This window comes from Desmodus rotundus, chromosome 7 (assembly GCF_022682495.2).
Source record: "Desmodus rotundus isolate HL8 chromosome 7, HLdesRot8A.1, whole genome shotgun sequence".
NCBI lineage: Eukaryota > Metazoa > Chordata > Mammalia > Chiroptera > Phyllostomidae > Desmodus > Desmodus rotundus.
Genome location: NC_071393.1, coordinates 133,769,379 through 133,785,121, shown reverse-complemented (window position 1 = coordinate 133,785,121; position 15,743 = coordinate 133,769,379). Strand labels below are relative to the sequence as shown.

General features: G+C 61.4%; 1 protein-coding gene across 5 annotated transcripts in view; it reads left to right on the top strand.

Moving 5' to 3' along the window:
* CCDC85C (coiled-coil domain containing 85C) overlaps positions 1–15,544 on the top strand; it is a 68,155-nt gene extending 52,611 nt beyond the window's left edge. The window contains exons 3-7 of one of the 5 annotated variants that reach the window (XM_053927857.1): positions 4,269–4,307; positions 6,956–7,060; positions 10,920–11,015; positions 11,686–11,784; positions 12,451–15,544. In XM_053927857.1, the coding sequence (XP_053783832.1) occupies positions 4,269–4,307; positions 6,956–7,060; positions 10,920–11,015; positions 11,686–11,784; positions 12,451–12,540 (429 nt within the window). In that variant the 3' untranslated portion in view covers positions 12,541–15,544. Of the gene's footprint in view, positions 1–4,268; positions 4,308–6,952; positions 7,061–10,919; positions 11,016–11,685; positions 11,785–12,450 lie in introns of all 5 variants that reach the window. The other 4 variants (XM_053927860.1, XM_053927859.1, XM_053927858.1 and 1 more) reach the window with 4 other exon arrangements.
* Positions 15,545–15,743: the final 199 nt, after the last annotated feature.

Below are 15,743 nucleotides of genomic sequence, written 5' to 3'. Positions count from 1 at the left end.
GGAACTCGGAGACCACCCAATGTGGAAGGTCAAGTGTCTTATTTCTGTGGGACTTTTCTCTCTTCCTGAACAAAGCCTTGTGAAGCTGAGCTGCTCTGGTGGCAGCTGGTCAGGCCCCATCCCTCGTCTCTTCCTCAACAGGGACTCTGCTGGTGGGCCTGGGTCTTGCCCAGGGCCCCTTACAAGAGAGTGGTGTCAGGAAGGGGGCAGCTGCATGGTATGGGGTCTCAGCCCCGCCGGTGCATTGTGGGTCCTCCTGTGATGGGTTTGGCCTTGATCTACAATTAGCACAAACGCTCGGAGCCAGTGGCATTGGCAGAGTGACTCTGGGGTCATGGATGAGACTCCTGCTGCCCCTGCCACGGGCTGTCGCCAGAGCTTGGCCTTGAGACTGGGTGGGTATTGCTGGCCATGGAGGAGGGCACCGGTGGTCTGAGTCATGCAGGAGAAACGAGAGACGGAGAGGCAGGAGAGGAGGCCCCTAGCCTGCTCAGGCCTTCCTGGTGGCAGTTCCCACCTCGCTGGCCTTTGGATTCCTGGGGGACTCAGGTGGCACCATAAGGGTGGCATTAGCCTCATAAGGATCCTCAAGCCATTCCTGTCCCTAAGGCTATTTGCTCACCTGGAAACTGGACACTCATTTGGTGAGTAAGTGATCACCTGCTGAGCATGTGGCCCTGGGGGTGCAGGGCTGCCCAGGAGGAGATCTGCCCTCAGGGGACTTGCTGTCCAGCCTCACAGTTGTCCCCGCCCAACTACCTCCATGTCCTGCCCAGCAGGACTCCCATGCACGAGGCGCTGCTGGAGGACAAGTGGTGGCAGGTGGGGGGAGGCTTGTGGTCAGGACTTGGCCCATGGGGAGAGTACTGGCCTTATTCTCCTGGGGTCTAGGGAGAATGGGGTTGACTGAACCTTCGTCCCCCGGCCTCCTGCAGGTCACGGTCTCTGGCTCTGGCGTGGCTCCTGCCAGCGGCCTTCCCAGCCACCCCTAGTGGTGTGGCACTTATTCTGAGCTTTCCGCTCCCTGGCTACCCACATCTGCTGATGTGGGTTGGGACCCTCCAGTGGGGAGCCTGGCCCAACCCCTGCTGGACTGCCAGCTCCTCCAGGACTGGGCTGCAGGGTCTGAGTGGTCACTTCTGTGTCTCCAGTGCCCAGCACAGCTGGACTGAGTGATTGTATCTTGGGGAGCCCCTGGCTGCCCCCCACCCAGAGTCCTAGGCCAAGAGGGAGTGTGGTTCTTGCCTTGAATAGGGAACATCTGCTTAACCAAGGGAGAACTGCTTTAAAAGGTAGTGAGCATATCATCTTTGGAAGTAATCAAGTGACTGATGGATGACTATATTTGGGAACCTTGAAGATACTGCTGCTGTGGGTAGGCTTCTGGCCTCAGCCACGTGAGCTCTGGCTTGTGAGACTTTATGACTCTGGCACTGAAGTGCTGTCACTGAAACCATTGCACAGAAATCTCCAGCTCTGCACAGCGAGGAATCTGCCTGCTGGCCAAGAGCTGGGGAGAGCAATGTTATTCTTTGAATTCTCTTAAAGGGATGTGGCTCTGGGGTTTGGGTGGGAGGGCAGGGAGCCGCTGTGGATTCCCACTGCACCCCCCTGGCCCCCCCTATGGCCTCTATTTAACTCCAAAATAGCTTTAATTAAAAATGTGCCAGAGTGTTCACAGGCTAAATTACTGTATTGCAGTTCGTATTTGCTTTCTCCTGTCAGCTTTAAAGTTTCATCAACACAGCTGCTTCCTCGGTGCTGATGCTCCGCGGGCCCCTGAACACATTACTGTTTTTCCTGTGGACTCTCTGGGCCCAGTCGCGCCGGGGCGTGGGCTCTGCTTCCCCTCAGTCAAGGTCCTGCTGGGCTGATAAACGAAGCCTCTGTGTGCACCCAGCAGCCAGCGCAGCAGAAGTGCAAGGAGCCCGCGATGCCACCTCACACCGGGCCAGAGGGCGGCGCCTGGGGGTGTGCAGGCCGTGGTCCAGGCCCGTGGCTGAGTTGCCCCGAGCCTGCCTGCACCCCTCCTTACCGCAGCACCCCCACCCTGCCAGGCCACACAGGGTGGAAGTGACCCCAGGATTCACACCAAGCACAGATGGGGAAACTGAGGCCTGGTCGGGGCAGGTTGCCTGGCATGGGTGATCGCATCAGTCTGCTGGGGCTGCTGGAACCACGCACCACACTGGGTGGTTTAAACCAGTGAAGTGTATTGTCTCACTGTTCTGGGGGCTGGAAGTCCAAGGCTGGGGCAGGGATGGTTCCTTCTGAGGGCGGGGACAGGAGGATCTGGCCCAGGCCTCTGCCATTGGCTTGAGACTTTCCTCTGTGGGGGTGTGTGTTCCAATTTCTCCTTTATAGGAGGACACTGGTCACTTTGGATTAGGGCCCGCCCTGATGACCTCATCTTAACCTGATCTCCGCTGTGAGGGCCTATCTCCAACTCGGCTCATCCTGCGGTCCTGGGGGTCAGGACGTCGGCACGTGAACGGGGAGGCCCCCATTCAGCCTGTAGCCGTGCTGTGTCGGCCTGACGTGTGAGAAAGTGGCTTTGGGACCTGGAAGAGTCCCTGAGCCGGCGGCCCTCAGCTGGTGTGGGGCTCAGGCAGAATTCTGTGTGTTCTGGTGTCTCTGTCTCCTCGCCTGTATAACAGGTGATGGTGAGGCCACTGCGGCCTCTGTGGCACTGACTGGAAGCCGGCCCCTGGGGAAGCCTGGAGCAGTGGTTCTTTCTCACCTTCCCCTGGTCCTAGGTCCTGGGATACTTCAAGGTCTGGCAGACTGAGCTGCCTGGCCTGCCCGTTCCCGAGTGAACCGCTCCTCTGTCCTTTGTCTGAGTTTTGAACCCTCCAGGCTTGGGGAGAGGGGACAGGTCTGCCATCTGAGCCTATTTCCCGAGCCCCTGAGGAGGCCTGGCCATCTGATCAGCGGGTCCCTTGACCCAAGGCCTCCAGAGACGCGGCACCGTGGGGTTTCTGCAGTGGCGGCTCTGCTCGCTGAGTCTTCCATGAGGACAGGCTCAGGGCCATTCCTGCTTCCCTTGCCCGTTTGGTGTTTGGGCTGGGGCCTCGCATCCCTACCCCCTTTGTTGTGGGCATGGGGTCTCTTTAAATGCCTCATTAGCAGACCTCAGAACCGGCCCAGCTTCTCCCTCAGCCGGGGAGGAAATTCCCTTTCCAGCATCCGAGCAGATGGTTGGTCTAGCAACAGGGGCAGGAAGACAGTAGAAATTTCACCTCCATCCCCTTGCCCGAGGTGGAACCGGTGTCCACTGTGAGCCACGCACAAGGAGAGTCAGCCAGCATGGCCAGAGGCCAAGCCCCGGACTGTAAGCCAGAGTCTGGTTCCTACCCCCAAAGGACCGCTTACCAGCCATGTGGCCTTGGGCCCAGTGGCTTAACCTCTCTGTGCCTCCGTTTTCTCATCTGCAAAACGGGGACACCTGAGGTGCCTGCCATAGGATTAAAGGGCAGATCCTGGGAGACACGGAGGGCTGTGGGCTGCTGAGTGTCCTTCCAGACCCCGATTTAGATGGAGGCAGAGACCCTGCAAGTTGGTGGTTTGATCAGGTCCAACCCAACATGATGGGGGTTGGGAGTCTGCGCCCCTCCCAATAGGCCACCTGCTTCCTTGGAGGCCCTGTGGCCTGTGAGGGGCCGGTGTGGTGGTGGGTGAGACCTTGTCCGCATGCTCTTGCCTGTCACAGGCCCCGCGGTCCTGGCAGCACGCACCCTGACGTTGCGGGGCCTGCGGTGCGCATGGAGCAGTGCTGGCTGAGAGCGGCTGCAGTAGCCGCATGCGGGAACACCTTGTTAGGAGGGCCCCGCTGGGCCCCTGCCATGTCCTTAATGGACTGCAAATGAATTCTCTTAAAAGTAAAGAAAAAATAAAGTAAATCAGGTTGGTAGGACCCGTCAGCTTCTGTGAGGGGCCTGAGGAAGAGTGGGAGGTGCCCCCCACGTTGCCTCTCACAGGGGCAGCTGAGTTCCGGTAGGAGCCTCTGGGAGGGCTGTAAGGGGGGGTGGGGCGTCCTGGTGCCAGTGGGTGACTGGCGCTGCCAGTCCTTGTTAAATCTGGAGCTTTAAATACGTGGGGCTCCTGTGAGGTGCCCGGGGGACCCCTCACTCCTGCCCTTGGTGTGGGAAACCTGCTCCGACCAAGCTGAGGTCCAGGTGGCTTCGGGCTGATGGGTCTCCAGGGCAGGGGGCCGAGGTGAGGGCGTGGCCGGGGGGGCGCTGGCTGACACCATCCCTCTTCCCTTCTAGCTGCCCGGCCCCCACGTCCGGCCGAGGAGCTGGCTTCAGGTAGAGCTGCCTGGCAGACCTTGTGTGCCCAGCATTTGGGGTGGGGGTGGGGGCTGCTCTGAGTGCTGTGTGGTGCCCTGTCTGCTCTGGGTCCCCTCACTTGGGTCTCCTCCTGGGAGCTGCTGCACAGGGAACCCTTCTCATCCACTCTCAGTGGGCCGGCCCAGCCTGTCAGTGTCTCCCTTACTCGGCAGGGGCAGCCCCGAGGTGCAAGGTGGGAGGAGGGGTTGGCCAAGGCCGCAGGAGTTAATGGTGGCTCCCAGCTGGCCCAGGTCCCTGCGCAAGGTCCCTGGGGCCCAGTGCTGGGCTTCTTCCCCATCCCCTAGGGGTCTGGTATTCCTAGTGGTCCCCTGTGAGCAGGCTGCTGGGTGGGGACAGGTTGCCCCCCCCCCCCATGCTCACCCTGGAGCTTCTGCCCACAGTTGGGCACTACCACCTGCTGGGGAGCACACAGTAGGTGCTTCCTGACCACAAAACTGCAGCAACTGAGGGTCCCACTCCAGCGCCAAAGCCCTTTGGGGCAGGAGGAGGAGTCAGGTGGCTGCCTCTGAGCAAACCCCGAGAGGTGGCCTACCCACAGCTGCCAGCCACCCCCCCCCCTTACCCAACAAGGAGCCTCATGTGGCTGGGGAGGTGGGGGCTGCCAAGCCATGGCCCCTTCTGTCCAGCATCCCTCTGACAGTGCTCCCAGGTGTTGAAGGGGCGAGGCCAAGGGAGTCCCTGCAGCTTTGCCTTTGGAAGCTCTGGTGGGGAAGCTGGTGGCCGCGGCCCACACAGCAGACAGCATTGTAGTGACAGCCCTGGACAGAGCCCGGGTGTCTGTAAGTGCGCCCTGGGAGGCCCTGCAGCCTCCCAGGTCTCCCTCCCTGTCCAGAGGCGTCTGCCGCCCTCCGGGGGGCACTGGACGGGCTGGGTGGGCGGCCGTGTTTGCAGCCCCGGACGGTTTCCTTCCCTCGGGAGGGGTTCAGGAAATCCTATTCCTCGCCTGCTGTGAGTGGGAGCTGCCCCCGCCCAGCCCCCACGTTAGGGGACTGCAGGTCTGGCCAGCGGTCTCCCCTGGGGAGCAGCCCCCCACCGCAAGACCATTTCAGCTCCCCTCCCCTCAGTGAGGAGAAGCTAGGGATTTCCTTCATCCAGGGCACTTAACAGGCAAATCCAGGATTTTAATTTGGATTTAAGTGCAATTATGGTTCCTCATTTCGATGCGCCATTAGTCACGTTGCCCCTAATGAGAGATTGTGCATTTTCCCACCAGCTTTGAGGCTTGCTAATAAAGTTCTGCGGACGTGCAAAATGCGGACGTGCAAACAGTTATAGATGGTCACTGAAGGCAGGGGTGGGAATCGCATGCTGCTAATTAAAAAACTCCCCACCCCGATGCCCACACTCTCCTCCCAAGGAAACCATCCGGGGGAGGGAGGAGGCGCAGCCCAGTGTTTTGAGTACCAACGTGTGGGCCGCCTCAGAACCCATTTGGTCCAGGGCCAGAGAGGCTGGGAGGAGGTGGGACTCAGCCCAGAGCAGAATCTAGACCGCGTTTGAAGGACCCTAGCCGAGCAGGCTCCAACACCTCGGGTTGACCAGACGTGGCCACGTTCAGGCTCATGGCTGCCCCATTTTATATGATATCAGTGGTTGTGCCCAGGGTCTCCCTGGTGAGACTGTACTGCATTTGGGGGGCTACCACAAAGGGGTGATGAGCAGGAGGAGGCACCCCCAGGCCTGGCCCCTGCCCCTGCCCCTGCCTGCCTCCTCCCCTCCAGGCTTTGTTTGGGCAACTCAGCAGCCTGCTGATTGATGGCACATTCCCCTGCATGTTATCTGCCCAGCAGCTTCCCTCAGTGCCTTTGAAGTGGAAAAGGGTGCTTGGGCCAGAAATGCCGTGGAAGGTCCAGAGGCCTGGCCTCTGCTCAGCTGGACCCTGGGGCATGGCCCCTGCCTGGTCCTCTCCCACCCAGGTCCCAGCCCCTAACTCCAGCTTCTGCTGGGAGGGGTGGGGGAAGGGCCAGCTGTGTCCTGAAGGAAATTATTTAAGGCCAAATAGGTGTGTTTGTTCCTTTATTTGTTCATTCACTCATTACTTACACTCATTCACCCTTCCCTCCCTCCTAAGCTTGTGCTGGGCGTCAGTTAGGAGCCCAGCTTGCACTACTTCCTGTGGGTACAGAGGGGTGAGGCCCAGGGCCTGCCTTTGGGTGCCCTGAGCAGAGAGCCCTGTGAAGGGCTCACCCTGCAGTGATCCCCAGCGCCCATGGGAGGCAGGAGGACTTTCCTATGGAAGGAGGGGGGTGTGGGAAGCCCAAGTGTGGGTTGCTGGAGCCAAGGAACAAAGGTCAAGGGGTGGGAGAGCATGCCCTGTTTATTCAACTGCCACCTGCATTTGTGCAGCATGGCAGGGGGGCGGGCAGGGAGCAGGAGGAAGCGCCTGCCTGGATGGGGCGGGAAGTGCTGCAGCAGGGGATGGGAGTCAAGGGGGTGGGCAGGGCCTCCCAGCAGGTGGCCCTCCCAGCAGGCCCAGAGGGGACCACAGCCTCGAGGAGGAACTGCCTGCCCCAAGGGCTCGGCTAGTACCCGTGGAGCATAGTCCTCAGCCGCCTCCCCTCGACTCCCCACGTCTAACCTCTCTGTCCCTCTCTCCCGTGCAGCAGGCAGGCTCTGGAGAGTTTCGGACACTGCGGAAAGGCTTCTCCCCATACCACTCAGAGTCCCAGCTCGCCAGCCTGCCCCCCTCCTACCAGGACGCCCTGCAGAATGTGAGTGCTCCTCCCCCAAGAGCCCCACTGTTTCCCTGAGGACCTGGCACCTCCGGAACTCTTGGTCCCCATGCCAGTGGAGGGGTGGAGCTCAGACCCGTTGGCGACCTGCCGGGGCCTGAGGGCAGTCTATGGCTGAGCTGGGTCAGGGGAGGGTAGTAGGTCAAGGCCTGGTCTTCCTTATTCTCCCACCTTCTAGAGCTTCGTAAGGGTTCAGTATGGCAGTGAGAAGTGGAGGCCCTGCTCGGGGTGACGATGTGGCAGCACCGGGCAGTGTCCAGAGGCCACGAGAGCAGCTGCCTAGCTGCTGTCCCACTGTGTAACTCCGTGGCCTGTGTCACCCCTTGGACGTGGTGGGGAGAGGATGCGGGCTGGCGCTGGTGCTTGGGGTGGGGCTGGGTGTGTGTATGGGAGGGTCGTTACCCCAGGGTTTGCGACGAGGGTAGGTGTGGGGATGGTGTGCTGCAGTTATCCACAGGGGCCTCCAGGGTTATCCCAGGCTGTGACCAGCCCTGACGGGACAGGGAGGGGCAGTGTGGGGCCCACTCTCTGGGACACAGACGGCAGCCCTGGGGGAGGATGTGTCTGTCAGACCTGTGTGACCTCCTGCGTGGGACCAGCATACCTGGATCTCTAGGGGCAGAGTCCACGTGGGGTGGTCAGGGGCTGGGAGGAGGCTGAACTGGGGAGGGGTTGCTAAGGGGTACAGGGTTGCTTTTTGGGGTGATGGAAAGTTTCTCTTGTGATTGCACCCATCTGTGAATACACTAAAAACCACTGCCCAAGAAGCACTTACCCTCCCAAGCTCGGAAGAGAGTTGGAACAAGAACAACCAGTGTTTATTGAGTGTCTGCTATGTGCTGTGCTGCGCAGGAGGCTCACCTCACACATAGGCCACAGCGGGGCAGGGATCTGGCCTGTCTGGGCCAGCCCGACGTCACTCTGGGTCCTGACCCTGCTTCTCCTCTCCACCCCGGCCAGCAGGGACCATCAGGGTGCCCCTGCAGAGCCGCACTGGCCTTGGTGCTGGTGGACACGTATGACCGCTGGCAGAGCCGGCTCTTTCTCCCGGAGGCCCTTGCCCCTTGTCCAGGCTTGTAGCTGCCCACGCTGTGCAGACAGCAAGTCCGCCAGCAGCAGATAGTCCAGATGTTTAGGCAGGAGCCTGTGGCCGAGCGAGGGTCCAGTCGCTTCCTGAGTAAGGGCCCCGAAGAGCCTGTGACGCCCACGTGGGTGGCTCCTCCACCCCGCCTCCCCAGCTTCTCCCCCACAAGGGTCACTGGCCCAGGTGGCCATGGGGCAGGGTGTGCAGGGCTTCTGCCTCAGGCTGCAGGGCGGGGGGGGTCACTCAGGTCTCTCGGAAGGAGCTGTCCTCAGAGGGGAGTGATTTGCACCCATCAACCTCCTGAGAGGAGAATCAAGGCTTCTGACCGCCCGCCAGGGAAGCTGGTCTCCTTGTGTTTTTGTCAATGGACTTTATTTTGAAGCATTCAATCCAGTAGTTTTTAGTATATTCACAGATTTGCGTCATCATTACAAGAGAACATTTTTATCACTGTCCCCCCCCCCAAACTATTCTCCTTAGCATTCTCCCTCCCCACCCCCCTCCTTCATCCCTGGGCAACACTCATGGACTCCGGACCCTTCACAGAGGTGGAGCCCCACGGCACACGGTCGATTCTTTGTGACTGGTCTTTCACCGAGCACCACGACTTGAGGCCCATCCACACTGCAGCATGTATCAGTACTGAGTCCCTTTTTATTGTTGAAGGGCAGTGCATTGTGTGGGCGTGCATCTTGTTTACGCGTTTACCAATTGATACGTATTTGTGCGCTTTTTTTTGTTTGTTTGTTTTAGCCTATTGTGAATAGTACAGCTGTGAGCATTCCTGGCCAGGTATTTGTGGGGACGGAGGTTTTCAGTTCTCCTGGGTCGACACAGGTCTCCTCTCTTGGGGGCCCCAGTGCTGGAGTCCCACAGACCAGCCCCCTTGTTTACTAGCCATGTGGCCTTGAAGAGCCATTCCGCCTCGCTGTTCTCAGCGGGACGATGGGGTTGTGAAAAGCTGGTGGCAGCTTGGAGTAAGGGCTGGAGTAAGAACTGAGTGGGCAGAGGCCATGGGAGGCCTTCTGGGGGAGCTGGGCGCGGGGAGTCCGTGCGGGGGAAACAGCCCGGCTGCATGCTATTGGTGCATATCCACTGTCCAGTGGTGGCTTCAATTACCGGCTATCATGGCCACGCTCTGGCTGGGGATGCCGGCCAGGAAAGGGCTGCATTGCACAGCCTTCCCAGGCTGCTCCTGGCTTCCCTTCTGCCTTTGCTCCAGGAATCAGCCCCCTTCCAGAGCAGGTTGTCCAGGGAGCTCTAGGTACAGAGAGGATAGGAGGCCAGAGGTGCCAAAGCCAGGTGCCTTACCATACATGTGTGGCTGTCGCCCCCTCCTGGCCAATGGGGGCAGTGCAGCCTTCTGCCTCAGGTCGCTCACCTGCGTGTGGCCTGCCTGCCTCCCACCTGCCCCAGACCCCCAGAGCTTCCAAATCTTTTTGGTTCCCTCACATGACAGACCTGGCCTGGGCACCAGAGGCCAGGCACCTGGGCTGGAGTCAGGTGGCATCCCAGGGCTCTGCACACACAATGGGACCTGGGGAACCTTTTTGTTGTCCAGATGAGGAAACTGAGGCAGAGTGGGTCAGGCTCTGCCTCAAGTCACAGCCAGCGGAGCCTCACCCAAGCCCAGCCTTTTCGGACTCTAAGGCTGGGGGTCCCTGCCACCCTGCTGCTGGCTGCAGGGTGAGCCTGCGAGGCCCTGGGGGCAGGCAGGTGGGGGCAGGCAGGGGGTGTTAGCTGCCGGGCAGAAGGTCTGGGCCCTGAGGGTCTCCACACAGCATGGCTGGATGGGAAGGACCCCAGCGCGGTGGCCCTCAGCCAAGCTCACCCAGTCTGCCCGGGCCCCAGAGGAGCCATTGGCCCTGGGATGGGAAGGAAACCAAGACTCGAAGAAGGGCGGGGCCTGGGGAGCCCAGCTTAGAGGCCTTCCTGCCCCCAGGCTCACACGCTGACTGGGGCGCTAGCTCCTGGTGTTTTCTGTCTGGATCTTCTCAGGCCCATTCCCAGCATCCTCTGAACACCTGGCTCCTATGGGCCCTGGGGGGCTTCATCCTTGAGGCCTCTTTGTGAGTTTCTTCCATGGGGCCCTGCATCCAGGGTCTTCTTTGCAGCCCAAGGCAAAAGCCCAGCACCCAGCTACCTGGGCCAGTGACCCTTGTGGGGAGAAGCTGGAGGGCCCTGGGCAGACACTTGACCCCTGTCACAGGCAGGCAGTGTACTGAGAGGCTGGGCGCCGCCCTCGCCTGGCTCATCCCGGTGCCCCAGTCTGGTATGAGAGTTTGCTACCTAATTGCCAATTAGAGCGTGTGCTGAATCAGGTGACCAGAGTGGGCCAGGAGGCGGGGCTCAGGGGCGTATAACCCTGGGGCATGGGGCGTGGAGTCAAGGTGAAGCAGCCACTGGGCAGTGGGGGAGGGGAGGGGGCTCTGGAGTCAGGGCCCCTGGGGTTTGCCAGGGGATCTCTGTGTCTCCACAGCCCTCGGAGCATGCGTGCTGCCCTTGCACCGCGGGTGGTAGACCTTACACGTGCCCCGTGTGGAGGAGCCCGTGTGGTGTGGTGGGCTCCAGGTGCCGCCCCTCAGCCCTGGCCGGCTCTGCGCGCTTGCCTCCCCTCCCCATCAGCCGCCCCTGTTTCCTCCTGCCTGGCCCCGGGCCTCATGGAATCAGGGGCCTCGCTCAGTGCTGGTCACACCTGTGGCCACCACCTGGGCCTCCTCAGGCCGAGCTAAGCCTCGTGATTCCCTCCCACAGGGCCCGGGCTGCCCCGTGCCCGAGCTGTCCTCGCCCCCCTCGGCCGGTTACAGCCCCGCAGGACAGAAGCCCGAGGCCGTGGTGCATGCAATGAAGGTGAGGACTAGGCCCTGCTCCCTCAGGAGCCTGATCTCTGGTGCCTTGTGGGCCATGTGCCGCCTTGGGGGCATCTGAGTGGGGACCAGGTGGCTGTGACTGCCTGGAACACTGTTTGGGGGGGGGCTCTGGGAGGCCGGGTACCCATAAAAAGTGTTACCTGTGTGCTCTCTCTGTACCTGGGGAAACTGAGGCCTGGGGGTGTAGGGAAAGGGCAGGCACTACCTCCTAGGTCAGAGTCACGGGCAGGACTAGAGCTCAGGTCTCCGAGGCCCAGCTGCTCCTCACTGCTGGTGTGGCTGCCTCCCCTAGCAGGTTTCTGCAGTCCCAGAGAGGTGCCCCTGTCTCCAGAGACATCTACTCCTCCTCCTGTGCCCACCCCTCTCCCCACCCTCTTAGCTGCCATGCACCCCCCAACTGCCCCCCGCCCCCGCATGCACAGGTGGGTGCTGTCCTCAGCCCTTCTGCTCATTGGTCACACGCTGGGCCCTGGGTTGGAGTGAGTCCGCCTGTCCGAGGTGGCTCGCCCTCAGCTCTTCGACGTGGGGGTGCTGCTTCCCTTGTGTGGTGTCTGCAGTGTCACTGGGCTGAGGGGAGACGACGCAGGAGGAGGGATGACCTGGCCCTTAGGCCTCTCTGTACCCTTGCCCCTGGGCTCTGTTCCCTGCAGGTCCTGGAGGTGCACGAGAACCTGGACCGGCAGCTCCAGGACAGCTGTGAGGAGGACCTGAGCGAGAAGGAGAAGGCCATTGTCCGCGAGATGTGTAACGTGAGCACCCCTGGGCGGGGCCGGGGGGTCGGGATGGGGCGAGGTGCTGGAGCCGGGGAGTCCTGGTCTGTCCTCACTCCCGCCCCCTCCCCCGCCCCCTTGAGGATGAGGTCCCTGATCTCGGCAGGTCGGTCTATTCTGGAAACATGCCCCTGGGCCTCATGAATGGTCTTGTTTATCTGTGTGTTCCAACCTCAGTCCCCATCCCAGGTGACTGGCTGCTGGCTCCCCAGCTCGGTGGGGCTCCTGGTGACTGCTGGCCACACAGGTGGCACTCAGGCCAGAGGTGCAGGCGGCCCCCAACTCTGGGGCCTGCCGGGCTGGGGCTTCCTGGGAGGGACACACTCAGCCCCTGACCCGCCTCCCCGACACCGTTCTCTCTGGGCCCCCGAGGGAGCCAGCAGGGTGGGGTTGTTTGCAGGGGTTGAACCAGAGCCTCCCGGGGGTGGGACATTCTGAACCCCACTCTGATTCTGCCTTCGGAGCCCATGGGCCCCCCTGGATAGCTGTGAGGCCAAGCCTGCACCCCAGTGGTGACCTCAGGTGGCCTTGAGGATGGACCTGCAAAGACTGGGCCTCCGTTTCCCTTCCTGGCCCTACGGCTCTGGGGATGTGTGGGCCAGCCCCAGGACGGGCCCTGCACTCACAGCTGGCCTCTTCACACAGGTGGTCTGGAGAAAACTGGGGGACGCCGCCAGCTCCAAGCCCTCCATCCGGCAGCACCTGTCTGGGAACCAGTTCAAGGGGCCTTTGTAGGGCCTTCCCTCTGTGGACGCAGACTGTTCCTGCGCAGGGTCCTCAGGGGAGTGGCGGGCCTTCTGACTGTCGTTTTCTGTGATGAATGGTACACAGGATGCTGCCTGTGCTGGTCCGACCCACTGCTGGCCGGGCCCCCCCATCACCCACATCTCTCACACCAGCAAACCGGGAAACTGAGAAGCCGCCTGCCTGAGGTTTCCTGCAGCCCGGTGGCCTGGGCAGCCACTCCCACTTTGGGCCCCCTGGCGTCAAGCTCCCTGGGCAAGAATGGAAGGCAGCGGCTCCCCAGACGCCGGGCCCCTGGACCATGCGGGCTGGGCCCGCACCTCCTCAAGCCCTCGGTTCCTCCGTCCCCTGGCCACCACTGCACTGGGCCAAGGCCACTGGCAGCTGGACCTGGTGTGGGCAGCACTTTCCATCTACCTGCTGTCACTTGGACGCTGGCTCCCCAAGCATTGGGTCCCCCAAGTCACGGTCGGGGTGCTTGCGAGGCCCCTCCTCTGGCCTGTGCACTGCCCCCTGCTTCCAGCTGCCATTTGGTTTTAGAGTTTATACTCCCCCACCTCCCAGTGTCACCCTGCCCTGTACCAGGGGTGCCCTCCTTTTTTGGTGGCTCCCTGCCCATGCACCTCCATTTTCACGGTTCTCATGATGGGCCGGAACACAGGCTGAGCCAGAGTCCCTGGGGCCGAGCCACATGTGCGCCTCTCTCCAGATGGGCAGCACTGGGTCGCGCCGTGGTGACCTCCGGAGCCTCGCCCCATCCTCACTGCGGACAGAGCTGCATGGCCACAGTGACAAGAGTTCTGTCCTTCTAGGAAGGAGCCTGACCTGGCTGGAGTTTGTTGAGTGACCTTCACTCAGCCCCTCTCTGCCCCTGGTGCGGAAGTGTGGTCTCAGTGGTGCATGTGGTGGATGTCGTCGGCTGCGGCCCCCCTGTGCGCTCAGCATGCGTGCTGATGGTGTCACCTGTAGGGAGGCTGCTGTGGGGCTGGGCCCATGCTTCATTCTGCTGCCTTGCTGCCTCATCTCTTCCACCCCTCACCCCCTGCCCAAGCCCGTGCCCACCGAGGTAGGGTGGGGGCACGAGGCGCTCCTTGAGGGCTCTGAGGGTCAGACGAGACCGTCAGTGTAAATGGCCGAGTATAAAGTACGGTATGCGTTTCCAAGTTTGTGTTTGAGGAAAAAGAGGCCCAGAGGGGTAGGCGATCCATGGCTCTCTGCCTGTGAGACTCCAGGGCCTGGGGGCAGGCAGGGCCCGTCGATGCTGTGGGGAGTCCCTGGTGTCCACTTGCTTGTTGCCCATTCTCGGAATTCCCTGTTCCGGTGGCACTGAGGGCTGCAGAAGCCTCATAAGGCCCTAGGGGCTGGTCTTTGTATCAGGCGGTCTTGTCCAGGCCCATGTGAGGGACGGGCCAGGACCCAGCTGTTCCCACTGTCCATTTGCCATTGGGGCGACACTCTCAGGGGAAAGGCACACAGCCCTCCTTGTGCCCAGGGGGTGAGGGGGCCCTGCTGATGGCCGCAGGCGTGTCCCTCCTGCCCTGGGCATGACGGAGCCATGGGCTCTTTCTGGAAGGAACTTGCCGTCAGGTCAGGTGGTGAGCTCCCTGTCATGGGGGGCATGCACTTGGAGCGGGGTAAGCAGCCTTGGTCATGGCACTGTGTGATCACTGCCCAGGTGGGCAGTGAACTAGGGGACACAGGCCCCAATCCGGTCTTGGAGTCCAAAGAGCCAGAGCAGCTGAGGGCCTTGGGCCTATTTCAGTGGGAGCCATGTCTGGGAGCCCCTTCGCCATGTTGGGTCAGGTTGGCTTTGCCACGACTGACAATAAGCAATAAGGAAGGTCCGCTGGCACCTGCAGACCCTGCAGCTGATCCCGGGGAGGGCAGCCTCACAGGGACCCTTCCCCTCTGGAGGGACATGACCCTGCCCTGGGCCGCGGTGGCTCTCAGGGCTGGGCAGTGTTCCTGCCAGAGCCCTCTTGCCTGCCATGTAGGCAGGACGAGCCTATGCCGAGGCCCTCCTGTGCACCCCCGCCCGTGTCCCTGTGCCAGCATGGTGTGGGGAGGCTTTCTGGGGCAGGACTGTGCCTGTGACGGTCACCTCGCTGCTGATGCAATCAGCTGTTGAAACGCTGTGGCTGCAGCTCTGCCTGACCCCACACTGGGCCCATTCGCAGGTGCGGAGCCAGGTGGGGGTGGGGAGCTCCAAGGGGCCTCAGCACAGGGGTGCACAGGGGCCAGCCCAGGGGAGCCCCAGCTCTGCCACTAATGGGGGGCGGGTTTGTGGGGTGGTACCGGGTGACCCTCCTCCCCTCGGGAGCCTTAGCTCTAGAAGCTCATGGTGGGTGGGGGTGTTGGTGAGCTTGGTGTCCTTTCGTAAAGGTCCCTCTCCTTTACAACCCTCCTACTTCTAGATCCTGAAGCCACGGGGCCACCTGCCCTGGGGCTCCAGTTCCCACTGTGACAGAGGCCACCCTTCCAGCCTCACCCCCAGGCGCCAAACCCGCCTGGGCCCGGCAGTCCACCGAGCACATTTTCTAGGGTGGCGAGTTTTTGTCCCGAAGTGGTTAGCTCTCCACATCAGTGTTTAAAAAGTGACCTTTCACTTTTCTTGAAAACTTGAAAGGAAACAAAGTACTACTGATTTTTTTTTTTTTTTTAAACGCATGACTGCAGAGCGGCGGAGGTGTGTGTGTCTCATGACGTGGGCAGGGTCTGCTGCTTTCTGGAACTGGCTGGAACGCCTGGTTCCTGTCCCCGCGCCGCAGCCACGCTGTGTTTTCTGTAGGACGTGACCCCTGGGAGCTGGGGCCAGCCCCTCCCGGCTCCAACCCATTTCTACATTCTGTCGGACCCCTTTGATTTGGGGGAGAGCGAAAGAAATAGAACTTTTTGATAGTGTGGTAAAAACGTTGAGCTATTTTAGTACAAGGTAACAGAAGAGTGTGGCAGTGTATACTTTGCGCTAGATAAATAAAGGCTCTTTGCAAGCCTCCATGGTGGGTGCTCAGTGCCTGTTTGTCTCACGTGGTGCAGGGGGGAAGCAGGGCCGCGGCCCCCGGCGCATCTCAGGAGTGTGGCAGCAGGCATGCAGCCGTACCCCTCGGCATGGGTGGCTCAGGCCAGCGGCGGCGCTGCCCGGCTCTCGGTCCCCAGGGGGATTCTGTCCACGGGCTGCAGCAGACCTGAGCCCC